Genomic DNA, 21,554 nt, shown 5'->3' with positions numbered 1-21,554 from the left:
ATCTTGACTTTCCCTGCCATTGTAACAGCTCTGTGTGATGGATTTGTTCATGTGTTTGCTCATTCTTCTGGCCTACAATCTGATTTCAGACTTGATATTAGAATTGGGTTCTGCTACGTTTCTGGAGGGAAGGTTTGGGCTGGTCCTCTTGCCTGCTTTCTTTCTTTCTTTTTTTTTTTTAGTGAGGCAATTGGGGTTAAGTGACTTGCCCAGGGTCACACAGCTAGTAAGTGTTAAGTGTCTGAGGCCGGATTTGAATTCAGGTACTCCTGACTCCAGGCCTGGTGTTTTACCCACTGTACCACCTAGCTGCCCCTCTTGCCTGCTTTCTTGAGATAGTGTTGTGTTATTCTAGGATATCAGGGGCAGGTTGGGTACCTGAAAGTTTTCAGTGCTTCCAAAATGGTTTGATCCAAGTGAAAGTCTTATTGCTGTCCCTCTGGTCTGAGCTCTGCAAGATTCTAACCTGTGTTTGGGTCTGAGCAACAGGAAAATGCTCCTGGACTCAGCCCCTATCAGATAGCTAGAAAGCTCGGCTGGCTCAGAGTGATAAAACTGCAGGCTCTCTTTTGGTCTGGGCATCAGTCTTGCCCTAGTTATCCCTCTTCAGGCTGGGTGAGATGTTGGAACTAAGACCCCATTTAGCATCTAGGGGCTGAGCCACATGGCTCCTTCTTGCTTTGAACTTTCCTTCTTTCTTGGTACACCACTCAGGGCCTCCCAACGAGGGACCTGACAGGTATAGGGTCCTTCTCAGTCTGCCCTTTATCTGTGACCTGGAACTAGGTAGTGGTCAACAAAGCTACCAAGATGGCACCTGTCCTGGTTGTGGTGCCCTGCTATGGGAAGTGTCAGGCTATGAGTCTGGGACCTACTCTTACCCTTACCCAGCATCATACTGGGCAAGAATGCTCCAAGCTCAGTATGCTCCTAGTTTGACCCTTTCCCCAGTGTCTGCAGACCTTTCTATCTCCTAATGCCAACCTGGGCTGGACAAATGACTATGATTTTTTTTTGGATTTCACCATCATGGCTCAGACTGATGCATTTTCTAGATCTGTTTAGAGGATTTATTTGGTGGGGGGAGCTCAGAGTATCGCTTCCTGATACTCTGCTGTCTTGGCTCTGCCCTCCTTCTAGGTCACTTCTACCCAAATGTCCCAGAAGGCCCTCAAATTCAGCATGTCCAAAACCAAGCTTATTGTCTTTCCCCTAAACTTGGCCCTCCTTCTGACTTCATTATTTCTATTTATAGACATCCCCATTTATCCTGTCTCTCATGTTCCGAACCTTGAATTATCTTTTAATTTTCTTTTCCCCTTCTCTTCATAGCCAATCAAGTCCTATCAATTTCACCTCTGCTCACATTCATCTCTTTTTCCAACTGCAATCATTCTAGGACAGGCCCTCATTACCACCTGCACAGACTATTGCAACAACCTTCTAACAGTTCTTCTTGCCTCCTTTAAAGAGTGAAATAATTCATACCTCTGGCAGAATTATTTTTCTTGTTGATAAATCTAGTCATGTTTGACCCCCACCCCACTTAAAAAAAAAAATCTCTGTAACTCCCCTTTGCATGCCATTCAAGGCCCTCCTCAATCTGGAGCCACCCATCTCTTGGCCCTCGTTTTTCTCTCTATGCAGACAAACTGGATCACTCTCGGCTTTCTGAAGATGTTGTACAGAGTCCAACCTCCATGTCTTTGCTCATACTTTTTCTCCTGCTTATGATGCCCTTTCCCTGTTTTCTGCTAAATTCCTATCTACCTCTTAACCTAATTCAAATGCTACCTCTTCTATGAAAAAGGTTTTAACCCCATCCCCCATTAGTAATAATTTTCCATCTTGGATTTATATAACATTCTGAATTAATGCACTTATTATATAATTTTGCATATAATAATTACTGGTCTTTGTATCTCACCCCTCACCCCTCTACTGGGGTATAAATAGACAGAAAATGTTGCCTTATCCACACTTTATACCTTCCCCATGTGTAGTATAACACTCTGCACACAGAAGACAATAAATATCTATGAATGATTATTTAATATAATCAATGCACAGAAAACATGATCATAAGACATAAATCTTAGTTGGGACATAATCGAAAGTTGCTCATTGGTCCAGACTTACCTCCCATAATCTTCCTGATATCTTTTCTTGATGTCAATTGGACTGGCATTTCGCCTTTTGTGGTAAGAATCTGTTTGTCAGCTCCTGAATTTAACAGGTAAGAGACCACCTGGCCATGATTTCGTTTGCATGCCCAATGCAAACAGGTCCTAAGCAGTGGAAATAACAGTAATTTTTAAAATGTTGGAAGAATTTGAGATTTTAAAATTATTTTTCACAAATTTCTTATGTAATAAATTATGGGAAAATCACTGCTAACACCAAGAGCTTAAAAATCTAAATTTAAATCCTTAACAAATAACCAAACCACCTCACATATTTTTCAATTGAATTTTGTTTACTAGGTTAAACTTTTGTGACCCTTAAAAATGTGGTAAAAATTATTGGAGTTTTAGCTGACTCATTTGGGAGGGGCCACACCTGGCCCACCCTGAAGTTATATGTATGTTACTGAGGTCAGAAGGAGAAACCTCTCAATAGGCAGCTTTTTTAAGGACCTCCCCTTTTGGGGGAGGGAGATGGAATGCTCCCTGAAGGGAGGCTGGAGTAGCTTCTCTCTTCTTTCCTGGTGATTCGAGAAATCAGCAGATGTCCCAGGTGTGGTAAGTGAACACACAAAAACCCTGCATTCTTTTGAATAAGCTTAATTGGAAACGATCTGGGGATTGTATAGACTTAGGTTAGAGTTAGGAGGATTTATCTGTATTTCTTTTTCCCTATTTCCTTATCTTTGATTTTTAATTAATTTCACCTTTGTTGTTTAATTAATTCCCAAGTAATAAAATCTGATCCTTTTGTGGAAAAGAAGCTGTAAGGCTCCTTTCTTATTGGCCTGGGAGAAATATCTAAAAGGGCAGTTTGGAGAGGAGGGAACTTTGAACCTAGAGGTCCCTTATTATTTCCAGGACCCCAATATTTCGGCTAATCACTTAATTAACTCTTCATATATTAAATTTGGGCCCTACAAAGAGTATTTCAGAGGCATCAGTACCACTCAATGATTCTTACCAGATCAACTTCCAGTAGTCTGTTTTGCTCTGTTACTCAAATTACTTTTACAACAAAAGAATTTTGTCCACCTGGGATGAAAGAGCTCTTTTGCTTTTTATTTCTCTCTTTTCCCTTTACATGAGAACCTTTTAAATTGTTCTCTTAATTTAGGGTAATCATAATCTCTTCCCAATATGTCATATCTGCTTTTTGAGGATCATTGTAGCTAAACACAGAGAGGTTAACTACAGCATCTCATCTGAAATAACCTTCTGTCCTTTGTGGTCCTCTCCCCTTCTACAGTAATTGTAGCACGGTGGTAAGAAAAGGGGCAGAGGATAACCTAAAAATCACATTGTTTTAAGACCATTTATAAAGTTTAACTTAGTTGTTGGCATTATAAATGTGAAATTCTTATGCACTGACTAATGATGGACATATATAAGAGAAACTGAATCATATCAATTTTACATTATTGCTAAAAATGAAAACATAAGACAAAAGGAAGTTGAAGACAAACTGAAAGATACATGTTTTACTTGGAAAATCAAATAAAAGAGTTGATTTTATTTTGTCTATAGGAAGCAAGAAACATCATTTCATGGATACTTCCTATTACAAGGATCATTTGCAAAAAAGACCACCATAAAAATAAATGCAACTTATGTGCCAACATCCATTGCAAAGGGTTGAGAAGGAAAAAAATTCTATTAAAATTCTACAAAACTCAAGAAGATACTGCAGATTAAATCAACATATTTAAAATTCAGTGCCTTCTATGCAAAAGTGGGTATATGGGAGGACAGTGAAAATATGTTCAATAATACAGATCTGGCACAAAAAAAGAGTCAAAGTCTTTTAGACAATAAAGAAGCTTCATACCTATGACCAGTGATTTTTTTTGTAAGATAAGAAAATTGAAAGGTGTTGTGTATATGTATATGTATATGTGTGTGTGCGTGTATCCTCATAAAACAACGAGAAGCAAGGGACAGAAAGTAGTGAAGAACAATTTTATAAAAAACTTTGGTTCAAAATCATGACCAAGGTGGCGCAGTGGAGGAAGCACGGCCCTGGATTCAGGAGTAGCTGAGTTCAAATCCGGCCTCAGACACTTGACACTTACTAGCTGTGTGACCCTGGGCAAGTCACTTAACCCCCATTGCCCCACCAAAACCAAAACCAAATCATGACCAAGGAATTTAAGAAGGAAATCGGGGGAGGACTACAGACATAAGAAAAATTGAAAAGATCTTTAAAGATTTTTATTACTCTCTTTTCTCAGTCAATGACAGTCATCACATTCAGACTTAAAAATGACAGTCCCTGATAGGAATTTAGAGAAACACATGAGGACGTAGTAATGGCACTAAAGAAAAGAAAGAAGTGGGGGAAGCTAGGTGGTGCAGTGGATAAAGAAATGGCTCTGGATTCAGGAGAATCTGAGTTCAAATCCGGCCTCAGACACTTGACACTTATTGTCTTACTAGCTTAACCCTCATTACCCCCCCCCCCAGAGAGAGAGAGAGAGAGAAAAGGGCAACTGTACTAGACCAAGAATACACAGAGAAGTTCTGAGGTGGAGGCAAGATAATTTTGAAGGCACTGGAGGTGTAATTCTTAAGATACTTGAAAGGGCAGAGGATGACATAGCCTTGGAAAAAATTTTTTAACTTGTTACCCTCCCCCCCAAAAAAGATGATCAAGAGAATATTAAAAACTATGAACCACACTCCTATGCTCCCATTTCTACAAAAAAAGTTTTATAAGAATAACCTATATTTGCATTAAGAGCATCACTGGTGGGGGGCGGAGCCAAGATGGCGGAGGAGAGGCTGTGACTCCCACAAGCTCCAGATAAACCCGTCCATTCACGCCCAAATAATGCGGTAAAAATCAAAACCCAGAACAGCCTAATGCACATAAGAACAGAGTGAGACTTTCTCCGCAAAAGAGGGCGACTCTGATCACCTATTGATCAGGCTGAACAGCTCAGCGCGCAGTCCGGACCCAGCCAGGGACAGTGCCTCCAACACGTCAGAGTCTTCAGCACCAGCAGCTTCTGAGGCTCCGATCACGGACTGGCGAGGGGGTTCAGAGGTAGGCCGGGGTGAAGTGGAGGCAGTATCTGCTGGAGTTGGGGCAAAGCGCCCTGGGTCTGAACCAGTGGGCTGAATCGAGTGGTGGTGGCCCAGTGGGGGAGGGGTAAAAGCACGCCAAGCTTCCGACCATAGAGAATCAGAGTTCAATCAGACTTCTGTTTCCGGGTCAAAGAGAAAGCGGCTGTGATTACTCACAAGCCAGGCAGGCTGAGAAGAAGCCCAATCACCCCCTGGGCCACGCTGTAGCACCAACGGTGTGTCCGGGAAGCAGCGCTACACTTTAAGGAGTAAAAAGCCAAGAAACAGTAAGCCAGGATGAGTAGGCAGAGAAAGCAGAAGACCATCGAAAACTTCTTTGGGGGAAAGGTAGACCACAATACATCCTCAGAAGAAGAAGATAATAATAGGGTCAAAGCTCCAACATCCAAAGCTTCCAAGAAAAATATGAACTGGTCTCAGACCATGGAAGCTCTCAAAAGGAACTTTGAAGAGAAAGTAGGAGAGATAGAACGAAGATGTAGAGAAAGAGAGGAAGGAATGGAAAGAGAAATGAGAGCAATGCAGGAGAGTCATGAGAAAAAAGTCAACAGTTTGAAAAGCCAAATGGAAAAGGAGATTAAAAAACTTTCTGCTGAAAATAATTGCCTAAGAATTAGGATTGAACAAATGGAAGCTAGTGAGCTTATGAGAAACCAAGACACAGTAAAGCAAATCCAATTGAATGAAAAAATAGAAGGCAATGTGAAATATCTCCTTGGAAAAACAGCTGACCTAGAAAATAAATCTAGGAGAGATAATTTGAAAATCATTGGACTACCTGAAAACCATGACCAAAACAAGAGTTTAGACACCATCCTCCAAGAGATTGTGAGGGAAAATTGCCCTGATATTCTAGAAGCAGAAGCTAAAATAGAAATTGAAAGAATCCACCGATCACCTCCTGAAAGAGATCCCAAAAGGAAAACCTCCAGGAATATTATAGCCAAATTCCAGAACTCCCAGGTCAAGGAGAAAATATTGCAAGCAGCTAGAAAAAAGGAATTTAAATATGTGGAGCTCCAATAAGGATAAAGCAAGATCTAGCAGCTTCTACATTAAAGGACCGGAGGGCATGGAATATGATATTCCAGAGGGCAAAGGAACTGGGACTACAGCCAAAAATCACGTACCCAGCAAAACTAAGCATCCTCTTTCAGAGGCAAACATGGAACTTCAAGGAGAAAGAAGACTTTCAGGCATTTGTTATGAAAAGACCTGAACTGAATAGAAAATTTGACTTTCAAATACAACACCCCGGAGAAGCATAAAAAGATAAACAGGAAAAAGACTTCATGAGGGATATTAAAAGATCAAACTGTTAACATTCCTATATAGGAAGATAATACAGAGGACACAGGTCTGAACTGAATACGAAGGGAAGTTATGTTTTGTTCTTTGTGGGATGTCTTATGTATGGGGCCGGATTTGGGCTTGGGGCCTCCTGGGTCCAGGGCTGGTGCATTGTCCACTGTGCCACCTAACTAACCCATAATGACATCCTTAAAATAGGGTTGAGGTGTAGGAGAAATAGACTGGGGGAGGGGGAAGGGGAGAGATGGTCTGGGGAGAGGTTATTCATATGAAGGAAACAAGAAAAAAGCTTATGGAGGGGAGGGGAAGAGGGGGAAGGAACTGGGGAGTGATTGAACCTTAATATCATCAGAATTGACTCAAAGAAGGACTAACATACATACTCAAGTGGGTATAGTAATATATTTTGCCCTGAGGGAGGGGAGGGAGATAAGGGGGGGGGAGGGGAAGGAGGGAAGGGCAGATTCTGGGAGAGAGTAGTAAAAAGCAAAATACTTTCAAGGAAGGTGAAGACGTTCTGCATAACGGCACAAGTATGAAATATTGAATTGCTTGATTTCATAGAGAGGGTTGAGGAGAGAGGGAGGAAGAAAATTTGGAACATAGAATTAGCTCAAAGACCTTAAACTCATCAGAGTTGGCTCATGGAGGGAATAACATTCACACCCAGTTGGGAGGAGTAATCTATTTAACCTTACAGGAAAGTATGAGGGGAAGAGGATAAGGAAGGAAGGGTGGAAAAAAAGGGAGTGTAGAGCAGGGGAGGGGACAGTCAGAAGTAAAATACTTTTGAGGAGGAATAGTTTAAAAGAAGATGGAAAATAGAGTAAATATCATGGGAAGGGAATAGGATGGAGGGAAATAGTTATGATGACTTTGCTGGGCTAATACGAAGAAAATTCTTTGTCAAGTTTAAGGTACATTATTTAGGGTATGATGAACAGGATACTATTAGAACAACCTGGAAAGACCTACATGAACTGAAGCAGAGTGAAATGCACTGTATACAAAATAACAGCAATAGTGTAAAATGATCTGCTGGGAAGCATGTGGTTATTTTCAGCAAGGCAATGGTCCAATATAACCCTGAAGGACTATGAAAATGGCAACCCATCTACAGAGAAAGAAGTGATAGTATCTGAAATAGTTGGAAACACATTTTTTTTCTTTTCTCTCTTTTTTTTCTTTTTTGGTGAGGCAATTGGGGTTGGGTGGCTTGCCTGAGGTCAAGTGGCTGGTGGGTGTTGGGTGTGTGGGGCTGGATTTGGGCTCGGGTGCTCCTGGTTCCAGGGCCGGTGCTCTGTCCGCTGCGCCACCTAGCTGCCCCTGGAAACACATTTTTTAAAAAAATGTTTTTTTCTCTTTGACAATTCCTCAGTCTGAAGTTTTGGGAGTTTTTTGACTGTTTTTTCCTCACAACCTAGCTAATGTGGGAATGTTTTCCATGACTACTCATGTATAATTTATTTTGAAATGCTTGAGTTCTAGTGGGTGGGGGTGGGAATAGAGGAAGAGAAGTTGGAACATTTTTTTTTAATTGATGTTAAAATTTGTTTTTACATATATTTTTGAAAATAAAATTCTATTCTAAAAAAAAAAAAGAGCATCACTGGTGCATGCATGAGAAGTAAACCAGTAGGCTTTTGCAAATGATTTTCTACAGCAGACCACATTTTTACAGGCACACAATTGGCTGAAAGGTATAGATATAAGATGCCCCTGAGCTTATTGCATTGATTATAAATAAGTATTTGATTTGGTAGAACAAACCGCCTCCCTAAAAACTCTCCTCCAACAAAGTATTTTCCATGAATGTGTCAACCTCATACAAGATTCTTTAAAAGAGGTAGCAACAATTAACTTTAACATTTAAAGAGTTAACTGTAAGCACACATTCGCTGATCACTGATAAAAAGAAAGAACGAAAACTCAGCATTGTAGGACCTTCTAAATGAGATCTCTAATTACTTAAAGGTGTTCAACCTAACTATCAGTAGATAGGGAGTATTTATGGTCCAGCCTACGACATGCAGTTGGAAGGATAACCTTTGTTCAGTACCTGAACATACTTTGAGAATGGATGATGAGGTGGGTCCAGAATTGGGGGGGAGGGGGGAGAAGAGGCTAAACTGACTTTTGGGAAGTTGTGCACTGTTTTTAATGGCCTCGAGTCTCTCCCTGAAACAAAGGACCACCTTTTGTTTTTTAACATAAATTTTCTTACAATAATGCTGTATAATTTCAAGTCATGGAATACCTGTCTCAGGAGAATTAAAATTGAGGGTTTCCCAAAAGGCAACGGAGGGCACAGTGGATGTAAGCAAATGGCAACACTTTGCCAACCAAATACTGCCCTAGAAAAGTGTTGCAAAGGATGTCACAAGATTAGTATATGACTAGAAATGGTGACCTGGTTATGGAGAGCTGAGGGAAACTGAGGGATAGGCTGCCTTTGTGTTCCACTGGGTACTCACAAAAATGTCAAGAGATCTAAAGGAAGGCCCCAGGCAGATGGGGTAGAAGATTTATAGAAGGACATCAACTAGAGTGGTAAAGGTATAGAAAATCGTTGCTGTTTGTGCTTCCTTCTCAAAGAGGATCATGACATTGGGGTAATACCATGACTTTCAGTGAACTGGATTTAAGTGAGGGAGGGCTATGCAAGGTCACCAACCTCACTCTCTACTCCAGAGCTATCTGGGTCCAGTGGAAAGATATGTTTAAGGCAACTGGGGTTGACTTGCCCAACATCACACAGCTAGTAAGTGTTGAGGGTGAGATTTGAACTCAGGTCCTCCCAACTCTATCCACTGCACCACCTAGCTGTCCAAAGGTATAGAATGTATAGAAGAGTTATGATTTGTGTCGCTGGAGGCAGTGTCCATATCAATTAGATTACAGATCTTCTGAAGTAATAACTTCCAGGAAAATAAAGATTCTATTTCTTGTGAAATTATTATTCTTTTCCCAAAGGCAAACAATGTATCATCTGCTTAATAACAAGCCAATGTCTAGATTATATTATAATTTCCAAGAAAATTTTGTGGATAAATGCAAATAAACTAACAAACTATTTCCCTAACAGTCACATATTCTTCCAAATGTACCCTGTCTGTTTCTACAAAACAATTTCTGAATAACTTTTTTAGACCAAGGAGTTATGTATGCCCAGAAGAGCTTTTGTTTTAGTACGGAACGTAAATGTAATTAGCATGTGGACATCTAACTCTGCTTAAAAGAAATTAAAGAATAACTAATCTGGGGGCAACTAGATGGCGCAGTGGCTAAAGCACCAGCCCTGGATTCAGGAGGACCTGAGTTCAAATTCGACCTCAGACACTTGATACTAGCTGTGTGACCTTGGGCAAGTCACTTAACCCTCATTGCCTTGCAAAAAAAAGCAAAAAAACCACCAAAAAACCAAAACTAATCTACATAACAATCTAGCAGCTAATAAAAACCAAACCAAACAAACAAACCAAAACAAACCAATCTAGCAGCTGAGTTGGCTCAGCAGATAGAGCACTGGGTTTAGAGTCAGGAAACTTCCTAGCTATGTGACCTTAGGCAAATCACTTAATTTCTGTTTGCCACTGGAGAAGGAAATGGCAAACCACTTCAATACATTTGCCAAGAAAACCCCACGGACAAAGTCCATGGGGTTATGAAGAGTTGGACGTGACCAAAACAACTCAACTAATTCCCAGTAACTAGTGCAAAATGCATACTATAGGTATATGAAGCAAATTATTTAACCTGCTTTGAAGCTTCCCACTTTCCTTAACCATATTAATGAACTGAAATAAGTAACAGCAAAGCCAAGACCAAATATAGGTGTGCTAAATAACAGTGGTCCCATTTCTTGGACAGGGTTAAGGTACTACTTTGAAAAGGAAAGTTTTATAGACAAATCCATTTGGCTCCTAGGAAGAGTTTAATTTAATGCTAAAGTACAAACAATTCCTAAGAAGGCTAGTTGACTGGTTGCCTGTGGGTTGGTTAATTTAATTACTATATTGGAGAAGGATATTACAGAGTTATACTTAATCAATATCACTTATCTTAGCCAAATGCCTTTGGATTACAAGGCACTGGGTCTCATGGCAGAATTAATGTTATTTTTGGAAAATAAAGGAAGAATATCTATTGACCATAGTGGCCAGGAAGAGGTAGAAAGTACTTCTCGTCTCACCCAAGGGATACCTGTGAGTAGGATGGTACAATGTTTCCTTGATTTTAGTTAAGTTAGATTGACTGTAGAATCCATGCACGTAGGTAGAACTGGTTTGAAAAGTGAGCAATTATAATGATAAATGAACATTTCTAATGGAGTATGATGAGAAAAATATGCTCCATTTGAAAGTAAAGTATTTACTCACTGGAGGTAATCTGCACAAGCTTGAAGGTGAAGGTGATGATTTACTGCTAGTATACCTCATCTGTATGGGATGTTCAGGGAGGACTAGCACCTCTGGTGTGAGAGCTTGCTGAGTCTTTTTCAGGGCTGCTTATTCACCTTTGGTGTCCACCTGTCACCCCACTCACCTGTAGCTCCAAGAAGCTATAGCATGCATAGCAGCCACACCCCGGTAAAACTGTCTCAGCAGACAGGCTAAACTGCTAGACTGAAGGTAACTGATAGGCCTCAAACCTATTGGTGAGTTAGGGGATGTCTACCCCAAGCACATGAAGACTTTGCCCAGCAGAATGGGCAAATGAAAACAATTTGTTCCAATGGTCATGCCAGCAGCTGAAGCAGGCACTGGAAGCGTTTAGAACTTGCTCAAACATCAAAGATGGTAAATTCATCCACTGAATTCCAGGTCATCACTGGTCATCCTTACTTTTGTCCTGCCACTGGATTCAAGAAGAGAAAGTGAGGCTGCCAATTTTGTGCAATTCACACACAAGTTAAGCCAATGTTGGTCTTTTTTGAAAACAAAGAGTGAACAACAACAAAAACCCCTGGGCAAAACAACTTGCTAAAACAAGGAGATGAGAGCATCTGAATGCAAAGTGAGGTTAAGTTGACAAGACTTAGAAGTGCACATCACACACAATAATTCTGTGGAAACAGCTATGGATCATTATTTACAGCTCAGTTACAGGGCCCAGGGTCGCTCACTCAAAGCTCGTGAAATAGAGGCAACATTTTTAACTTTCACACCAGCCATTACACTTACTCCCTTATAGCCCAGAGGCAGATATTGTGCCTGAGTTACAACTGAGGTGAGAATCAATTATGAAACTTTAACTCTTCAAATCCTTAGATTTGCAGTCAGAATATCATATTAATATAGTGAGGTTTCTTTTTATTCTCTGAAGAATCTCTAAACTATGCTTATTATTGCTGATATTGCCATTTACTGGGCAACAAATCTCTATCATTCTCTCCTACTGCTCAGTTCTACAGCAAGACTTTTTTTTTTTCCTAGTGAGGCAATTGGGGTTAAGTGACTTGCCCAGGGTTGCACAGCTAGTAAGTGTTAAGTGTCTGAGGCCGGATTTGAACTCAGGTACTCCTGACTCCAGGGCTGGTGCTTCATCCACTGCGCCACCTAGCTGCCCCTACAGCAAGACTTTTAAATGCCTATTGCTGGAAATTCTAGTGCTATGTCAAATGGGCTTCCCCCAGCCCAACCTATTCCTCTTCCTGATTTCACTATTTCTGTTTGCTGTTTGTCACTATTCCAGTTATTTGAGATGGAAATCATGTGTCAAGTTTCAGCCTTCTCTCTCTCTCCAAGCAATCTGTTAACAACTCTTGTCAAGTTTCCTACTGCTCCTATCCACTGCCCCTACTACTGCCTAGTTCAGGCTTTTGTGACCTCTTATATGGGGCCTGTTCCAACAACTTCCAATTAACTTCAAAAACTTCCAATACATCCTACACATTGCTGACAGTATAATGATCGAATCATGCAATTAAAAAGTAGAGACTTGAAAACTTTCAACAGCTTCACATTGCTTACCAAGTCATAGGGAAAATTCTTATGATACAAAAGGCTTTCCATTTCCTATCTGGCTTCAATTCACCTTTTTGGTCATTTCATAAGACTGCCCTTTACCTTCATGGACCTTCAGTGTTAAAGAATCCAATCTTCTTACCACTGTTTCTTTGATCAGTGTTCCCTATGCCTGGGACCCCTTCACCTCTCTTACAATTAAAATTTTACCATACTTCAAGGCTTCATTCAAATACTAATCTTCCACATAGCCTTCTGTAATTCCACAATTCTAATTCTCCTTTTAATAATACTGTGTATCTCTCTCAAGCACTTTCACACTGTATTGTGTTACCTTTATTTGTTTTTACATCTTGTCCTCTCTTCTGACTAGACTGTAAACTCCTTAGAGGGAGACAGGAAGTATATCTTTTCATTTCTGCATCTTTCATAATGATTTGTACTTATATGTTCAATAAATATTCAATGGATTTGTAAAAATGAGGAATTTAGGTCAGTCACCATTGTTTCATTCTTGACAGGTTTTTCTAGCCATACTGAGTAAATGTCAATGTGTTTTAAGTGCAAATACTAAAGAAAAAAGCCCCTATAAGGAGAAAAAGGACATTATGTCCTCTGCTCCACTTCTCTTAGCCAAATTAAATCAAAAGAATTTTCAAAGCTTATAAAAAGTACTAGAGGGAGCAAAGATGGCAGATTTGGGGCGGTCACCCAGCTGAACTCTCCCAACATTCCCCTCCAAACAACTTTAAAATAATATCTCAAATACAATTTTGGAGTAGCAGAGCAATAACAGCCACAGCAGCAATAGTAGCTTCAGAAGCTCTTAGCCCAAAGATGGTAATGGAGTTGGACAACTGGTCAAAAAGAGATTACAGGAGACCCTTCGCTGGCACAGGGTACATATGGTACTGACTGGCAACCCTGTTCTGGGTCATCATTCCAGAGTGGAGAGGAGTCCTGGAGGATCAATCACCAGGGAGCAGGAGCCCTGAATACAGTTTCAAAGCAAAGAGGAATACTATTGCTTGTGGTTACAGAGGACTTGGGGTCCTTACTGGGTAGAGACCAGAGTTCAGATCAGAACAGTGACCATACCTCCCCCAGGATCACACCACTTTGGAAGGACCAAAAATTTGCAGACCCTCAGAACTAGCTCTGAAAACAGAAGCACAAAAAAGCCTGAAGTTGAGTTGAGCAGACCCCAACTTTAACATAAAGTTCAAAGTTAAGAAATAGGCTAGAGGGGGGGCAGCTAGGCGGCACAGTGGATAAAGCACCGGCCCTGGATTCAGGAGTACCTGAGTTCAAATCCGGCCTCAGACACTTGACACTTAACTAGCTGTGTGACCCTGGGCAAGTCACTTAACCCCCATTGCCCTGCAAAAAAAAAAAAAAGAAGAAGAAGAAAAAAAGAAATAGGCTAGAGGGCAGCTAGGTGACGCAGTGGATAGAGCACTGGCCCTGGAGTCAGGAGTACCTGAGTTCAAATCCGGCCTCAGACACTTAACACTTACTAGCTGTGTGACCCTGGGCAAGTCACTTAACCCCAATTGCCTCACTAAAAAAAAAAAAAAAAAAAAAAAAAAAAAAAAGAAATAGGCTAGAAAAATAAACAACAAAAAACAAAGAATTTGACCATAAAAAGCTACAAAGTGACACATAAACTCAGAAAAGAACAATGTGAAAACAACTATTTTTTTAAAAGACTCAAAGAAAAATGCTAAAAGGATCCAAACCCAATAAGAATTCCTGGAAGAGTTAGAAATAAAAGTAGAAGGGGCGGCTAGGTGGCGCAGTGGATGAAGCACCAGCCCTGGATTCAGGAGTACCTGAGTTCAAATCCAGCCTCAGACACTTAACACTTACTAGCTGTCTGACCCTGGGCAAGTCACTTAACCCCCATTGCCCCACAGCAAAAAAAAAAAAAAAAAAAGGAAGATTACCAAAATGAATAAATAAATATTGATGCAGAAAAATTAAGTAAAATATTAGCAAAGGGATGATAGCAATTTATCACCAGGACAATACACTATGATCAGATGGCATTTATACTAGGAATGCAGGACTGGTTCCATATTAGGAAAACTAATGCCATAATTGAGTATATTAATAAGAAAACCAATAGAAATCATATGATTATCTCAATAGATGCAGAGAAAGCTTTTGACAAAATACAGCACCCATTCCTATTAAAAACACTAGGGAGCATAGGAATAAATGCAGCTTTCCTTAAGATGACAAACAGTATCTATCTAAAACCATCAGCAAGCATTATATGTAATGGGGATAAGTTAAAAGCGTTCCCAATAAGATCAAGGGTGAAATGTGAACGTCCCATTATTAATCAATATTGTACTAGAAATGTTAGCCTTAACAATAAGAGAAGAAAAAGAAATTGAATAGGCAATGAGAAAACAAAACAATCAATCTTTGCAGATATTATGGTATATTTAGAGAATCCTAAAGAATCAACCAAAAAACTACTTGAAACAATTAACTTTAGCAGAGTTGCAGGATATAAAATAAACGCACATAAATCATCAGCATTTCCATATGACCAACAAAGTGCAGCAGCAAGAGATAGAAAGAGAAATTCCATTTAAAATAACTGTAAACAATATAAAATATTTGGAAGTCTATCTGCCAAAGCAAACCCAGAAGGTAAATGAACACAATTGCAAAACACTTTTCACACAAATAAAATCAGATCTAAACAAATGGAAAAATATCAACTGCTCATAGGTAGGCTAAGCTAATATAAAGACATGGCAAGAGCTAATATTATAATATAATATAATATAACACAACATAATAAAATGACAAGTATACCTAAATTAATTTACTTATTCAGTGCCGTACCAATCAAACTACCAAAAAATTATTTCATATAACTAGAAAAAATAACAAAATTTGTCTACGAGAACAAAAGGTCAAGATTATCAAGGGAATTAATGAAAAAATGCAAAGGAAAGTGCCCTAGCTGTACCAGATATAAAAATATATTATAAAACAGCAATCATCAAATTTATTTGGCACTAAGAAATAGAGCGGTGGATCAGTGGAATAGGTTAGGCACACAAAACACAGTAGTAAATGTATATAGCAATCTCCTGTTTGATAAACCCAAAGACTCTAGCCTCCAGGATAAGAATTTACTATTTGACAACAAACTGCTGGGAAAACTGGAAAACAGTATGGCAGAAATTAGGCATAGACCAACATTTATACCGTATACCAAAGTAAAGTTAAAATGGGTACATGATCTAGACATTAAGAGTGATATCAGGGGCAGCTAGGTGGCTCAGTGGATAGAGCAGTGACCCTGGAGTCAGGAGTACCTCAGTTCAAATCTGGCCTGAGACACTTAACACTTACTAGCTGTGTGACCCTGGGCAAGTCACTCGACCCCAATTGCCTCACCAAAAAAACAAAACCAAAACCAAAAAACAAACAAAAAAGAGTGATACCATAGGCAAATTTAAAAAGGAAGGAATAGTTTACTTGACAGATCTATGGAGAGGGGAAGAATTTATGACTAAAGATGAGCTAGAGAACATTATGAAATGCAAAATGGATCATTTTGATTACATTAAATTAAAAAGGTTTTGCACCAACAAAACCAATACAACCAAGATTAGAAAGAAGGAAAGAAGAAAGCTGGGAAACAATTTTTTACAGCCAGTGTTTCTGATAAAGGTCTCTTTTCTAAAATAAATAGAGAACTGAATCAAATATATAAGAATACAAGTCATTCCCCAATTGAGAAGTGGTCAAAGGATATGAACAGGCAGTTCATATGAAGAAATTAAAGCTATCTATAGCCATATGAAAAAGTGTTCTCAATCACTACTGATTAGAGAAATGCAAATTAAAACTACTCTGAAGTACCACTTTACATCTAATACGGCTAATATGACAAAAAAGGAAAATGATAAATGTTGGAGAAGATGTGGGAAAATTGGAACACTAATGCACTGTTGGTGAAATTGTGAAATGATCCAACTATTCTAGAGGAATTTGAAACTATGCCCAAAAGGGGATAAAACTATGCATACCTTTTGAACCAGCAATACCACTACGAAGTCTATATCCCAAAGAGATCATAAAAGAGAAAAGGAACCATGAGTACAAAAATATTTATAGCCGCTCTTTTTATGGTGACAAAGAATTGGAAATTGAGGGGAATGATTAAACAAGTTGTGGTATATGAATGTAATGGATTACTATTGTGCTCTAAGAAATGATGAGCAGGGGCGGCTAGGTGCCACAGTGGATAGAGCACCGGCCCTGGAGTCAGGAGTACCTGAGTTCAAATCCGGCCTCAGACACTTAACACTTACTAGCTGTGTGACCCTGGGCAAGTCACTTAACCCCAACTTCCTCACTAAAAAAAAAAAAAGAAATGACGAGCAGGCAGATTTCAGAAAAACCTGGGAAGACTTGAAATCATTGTACACAGTATCAACAACACTGTATGATGATCAACTGTGATAAACTGAGTTCTTCTCAGCAATACAATGATCCAGGAAAATGCCAAAAGACTCATGTTGGAAAATGCTCTCCACATCCAGAGAAAGAACTATGGAGTCTGAACATAGACCAAAGCATATTATTTTCATTTTTGTTATAGTTTCTTCTTTCTTGTGCTTCCCCCCCCCCCCGCTTTTGTTCTGATTCTTCTCTCACAACATGACCAATGGGGAAATGTTTAACATGACTGTAATGTATAACCTATATTAGATTGCTTCCTGGGGGCAGCTAGGTGGCGCAGTAGTAGATAGAGCACCGGCCATGGATTCAGGAGGACCTGAGTTCAAATTCGGCCTCAGACACTTGACACTTACTAGCTGTGTGACCCTAGGCAAGTCACTTAATCCCAATTGCCTCACCAAAAAAAAAAAAAAGATTGCTTGCTGGCTTTGGGAGGTGGGAGGGAAGTGTTAAGGGCTAAAATTCTAGCTAAACTGTCTAAAATATCTGATGAGTGGTCGCCAATAAATTATAAGCTTTAGCAAGAGTTAGACTTTTAAGCATTTATTAAGGAGAATAAGAATTTGATAAAGAGAGAGAGAGAAAGGCCTAGATTCCTATCTATTAAAGGGAGAGAGCATTTCTAGCTCCACTCTCCACCAGCGTCCTCCGGAAAGAGAGAGAGACTGAGTGCCAGTCTCTTCCTTCCTCCTCCCACTAGCCCCCGTCACTTCCTTTTCCAAAGAAAAGACTCCTGGTCTTGCCCTCAAAGACCTTCGCTTCATGGGTGGAACTCTTCTACAGTAAGTCTCCAGCAGGTGGCATCATTCCAATCGTTACAGAAGGGAGGGAGAAAAATTTGGAACTCAAAATCTTACGAAATGAATGTTGAAAACTATCTTTACAAGTAATTATTTAAAAAATTAAATACTATTAAATATTATTTTTTTAAAAGAGGTTAAAAAAAAGAAACAGAAAGGCACACACAGAGCTAAAATGTAGAGCTGGAGTAGAATCTAATATGCTTCAGATGAAGTAAAACAGACAGGAGTAGGGATCATGACCTCAGAGAAAGGAAAAGCAAAAAACCCCTAATGTGCTATAAACAATTATTATAAGGGGGGTGATTTTGGAAAAACATGGCAAGAGCTAAATGAATTGATGCAAAGTGAAATGAGAAGAACTGTTAGATCATTATGCATAGTGCTGGCAATGTTGTAATGATGGTGAACTGTTAAAGACTTGGCTATTCTGATCAATACAAGGTTCCAAGACAATTCCAAAGGACTCATGATGAAAAATTGTTATCCACCTCCAGAGAGAGCAACTGATGAATTCTGTGAACAAAGTGAAGTGTAATTTTCTCATTTTCCTTCTTTTTCTTGCTTTTAAAAAAATATGGCCAACATAGAAATGTTTTATGATTTCACAAGTATAATTAATGTCATATTGCTTGTCTTCTTGGTAGGTATGGGAGGAAGTGAGCAGGAAAGAATTTGGAATTTAAAATGAAAAGAATACTAAAAGTAAATAAATAATAAATTAGTTTTTTTCCCAAAAGAGTAAAAAAGTATTAGAAAAAGGTACACAAAGGAAAGTTGCTTGGAAATCATGCATATAGGGTATTCTTTTGCCATGCCACTTAAGTGGCTTATTTCAAATATAGAGAAAATGTCATATATTTGGGTTAAAGGGAGTTAAGAAGTACTGAGAGAGGGGAGTATAGTACAACAGAAAGGCTTTGGAGCCAGAAGACATGGGTTCAAACTGGCTTTGCCAATTGAGTTGTGTGACCCTAGATGAATCATTTAATCTCTCTAGATCTGTTAACGCCAAAGGAAAAAACTGAATTAGATACCTATAATGGTCCCTTCCAGCTTTAAACCTCTGATCTACTGAACTTCTTCCTGGACTATAATTTGTAACTTCAATTTTACTCTTAAAACCCTATTTGGGGGGGGGGCGGGGTGAGGCAATCGGGATTAAGTGACTTGCCCAGCGTCACACAGCTAGTAAGTGTTAAAGTGCCTGAGGCCGCATTTGAACTCAGGTACTCCTGAATCCAGGGCCAGTGCTCTATCCACTTCGCCATCTAGCTGCCCCCAAAACCCTATTTTGATAAGAAAGGAAGGAATTAATCACTCAGCTAGCAAAAGGAAATCAATGCTGGAGGGAGATAACTGAGTAAAAGAACTTCATTATAAAATCCACTACTCTTTTCTTTGGGGGGGGGGGAATCTAACTCCTTTAAAATTCATTTTATCCCCACGATTATTCTTCATGGAGTCTAGTAGGTGTTGAAGTGCTTTCAGAAAAAGAATTCAAGTTCCAAATGGGGATGAGATGCACCTTTTAAGTAAGTTCACTTCCCAGACCCTTTTTGGATTGAGGGGGAGGAAGAGGGAAAAGGGGAGGGGGAGGGAGAGGGGAATTAATTCTGAATGAAAACGTCAGAATACTCTTTTAGGTCCGGGACTGCTGTTCACCTCCTCCCTTCCTTCCACCATTGAAGGCCAGTAGGATTGGCTACAGAATTCAACAAATATGTATTAAGCGCTTATAAATTCAAGACAATATGCTAGGGCTTGAAGCTGTCTCCCTTCACGAGGAGCTCTATGAAGAGAGCATACAGATTATATACGGGGGGTAAGGACAGGAAGAAGCCTTTATTTAAGCGCCTACTATGTGTCACTCACGGAGCTAAGCGCTGTACAGATATTGGGAGAGGTTGGGCCCAAAGGGTCTCCGTACTGGAGGAGGGGAGGGCCATGACTACACCCCCCACTCAGCCCCACAAGAAGGGGCTATCGGACTTACAGCTCGGGAGGGATCTTGGAGTTGGACCCCGACCCCAAACTCCGACCAGTCTTGGGTACAGCGAGGGCGGTTCTGGTTTGGGGGCCGTGACTCTCACATGCAAGGCCCCCGGGCTGCCGTGAGGGCAGAGCCAGGGAGGCCAAACGGCCGGCCCGGCCACTTACCAGCCGTTGACCTCATTCTGGGAGTTCACATCCACCCCGCTCTCCACCAGTTTCTGCACCTCGTGGATGTCCCCCAGGGCCGCGGCCTCCCTCAGCCTCTCCTGCTGCTCTTTCTCCTCCAGCTGGGCGCTCATCTTTCCCCCGGGGGCCTCCACTTCCTCCCCGTAGCCCTTCAGCCCGAGCCCACAGCAGCTTCCACGGCCTCTGCTCGCCCGCCCGCCTGCCCCGGGGCCTGGCTGCCAGTCAGCGCCGCGCCCGCCCGCGCCCCTGCCCGCGCCCCCGCCGCGGCCTCCCCACGGCCATGGGCCCGGCGCGAGGGAGAGCGAGAGCGAGAGCTAGAGCTGGGGAAGGGGGGAAGGTGCGTGCCGCCCGCCGCCCCCGCCCGGGGTTCCCCTCTCAGTAGCCGCCGCCCCCGCCCCCGCCCCCGCCGCCGCCGCCGCCCTCGCCCCCGCCGCCCTTGCTTCAGGGGCCGCGCTTAAGCCCGCCCGCCGGCCCGCTCAGGGGGACGCTGTTAGGTGTGACAACTCTGACCTAGATACTTTCAGTTCCTACGGCCAGAGAGGCCGACTGGCCCGGCGGGGCCCGGCCCGGGCTTTATGTAACTGCGCTGCGGGGTGATGGGCCATCGATGAATCACCGACTATTTTTAGTGTTCCTCTGCCCACCCCCTTCTAGCTCCCCTTTTCTTCTCCTCCCTTTTCTCTCGTTCTTCTCCCCCTCTTCATTTCATTCCCCTCTTCACTCCTTTCCACTCTCCTCTTTTCTCCTTCTACCATTCCCTTCTTCCTCCCCTTCATTTCCACTCCACTCTTCTCCCTGCCCATTCTCTTTCTCCCCTTCCTCTTCACTCCTTTCCCTCACTTACCTCCTTCCTTTTCTCTTCCCCCTTCTTTTCATTCCCTTCCTCTCCCTTACACTCTCCTCTTCCCTCCTTTCCATTCACTTCCTCCTTTCCTCCTACTCGTTACTTTCTTCCTCTTCTTCCTCCCCATCATTTCCACGACCCTTTTCTTCCCATTCTCTCTGCTTCCTCTTCTCCCCCTTCCCCCACTTCCCTTTCCCTCCTCTTCCCCTCTTTTCATAACCTTTCTCTCCCTCTTCACTCCTTTCCACTTTCCTCTTCCTTCATTTCCATCCACTTCTCCTCTTTTCCTTCTACCCATTCCCTTCTTCTTCCCCTCTTTCAACTCTCCTTTTCTCCCTTCCCATTCTTTTCCTCCTTCCTCTTCTCTCCCTTTCCCCAACCAGTCCATCGATCAACATTTATTAAGCACCTCCTGTGTGCCAATCACTGTGCTAAGCCCTGGGGATACAAAAAAGAGGCAAAAGACAGTTCCAGCCCTCCTGGAGCTTACAATTTAATGGGGGAGACAACGTGCAAACCAAAATATACAAAGTAAGCTATAAACAAGGCTAAATAGGAAATAATTTAAAGAAGAAAAGTACTCCTCCCCCATCTTTTCATTTATTTCCTCCCTCTTCTCCACTTCCCTTCTCTTCCCCTTTCATTCCTTCCTCCTCCCTTTCTCCCTATTTCCTATTCCCTTCCTCCC

General features: G+C 41.2%; 1 protein-coding gene across 1 annotated transcript in view; it reads right to left on the bottom strand.

The window, feature by feature from the left end:
- Positions 1-20,275, bottom strand: part of ANKRD40 (ankyrin repeat domain 40) — a 30,518-nt gene extending 10,243 nt beyond the window's left edge. Inside the window, exons 1-2 of the mRNA XM_044004913.1 lie at positions 20,002-20,275; positions 2,140-2,288 (exon numbers count right to left, since the gene is read on the bottom strand). Of these exons, the coding sequence (XP_043860848.1) occupies positions 2,140-2,288; positions 20,002-20,135 (283 nt within the window). The 5' untranslated portion in view covers positions 20,136-20,275. The remainder of the gene's footprint in view (positions 1-2,139; positions 2,289-20,001) is intronic.
- Between the last annotated feature and the right edge of the window lie 1,279 nt (positions 20,276-21,554).

This window comes from Dromiciops gliroides, chromosome 4 (genome assembly GCF_019393635.1).
Source record: "Dromiciops gliroides isolate mDroGli1 chromosome 4, mDroGli1.pri, whole genome shotgun sequence".
NCBI classification, from domain to species: domain Eukaryota; kingdom Metazoa; phylum Chordata; class Mammalia; order Microbiotheria; family Microbiotheriidae; genus Dromiciops; species Dromiciops gliroides.
The sequence above is the reverse complement of the archived record's forward strand: the minus strand, read 5'-3'. Positions and strand labels throughout refer to the sequence as shown.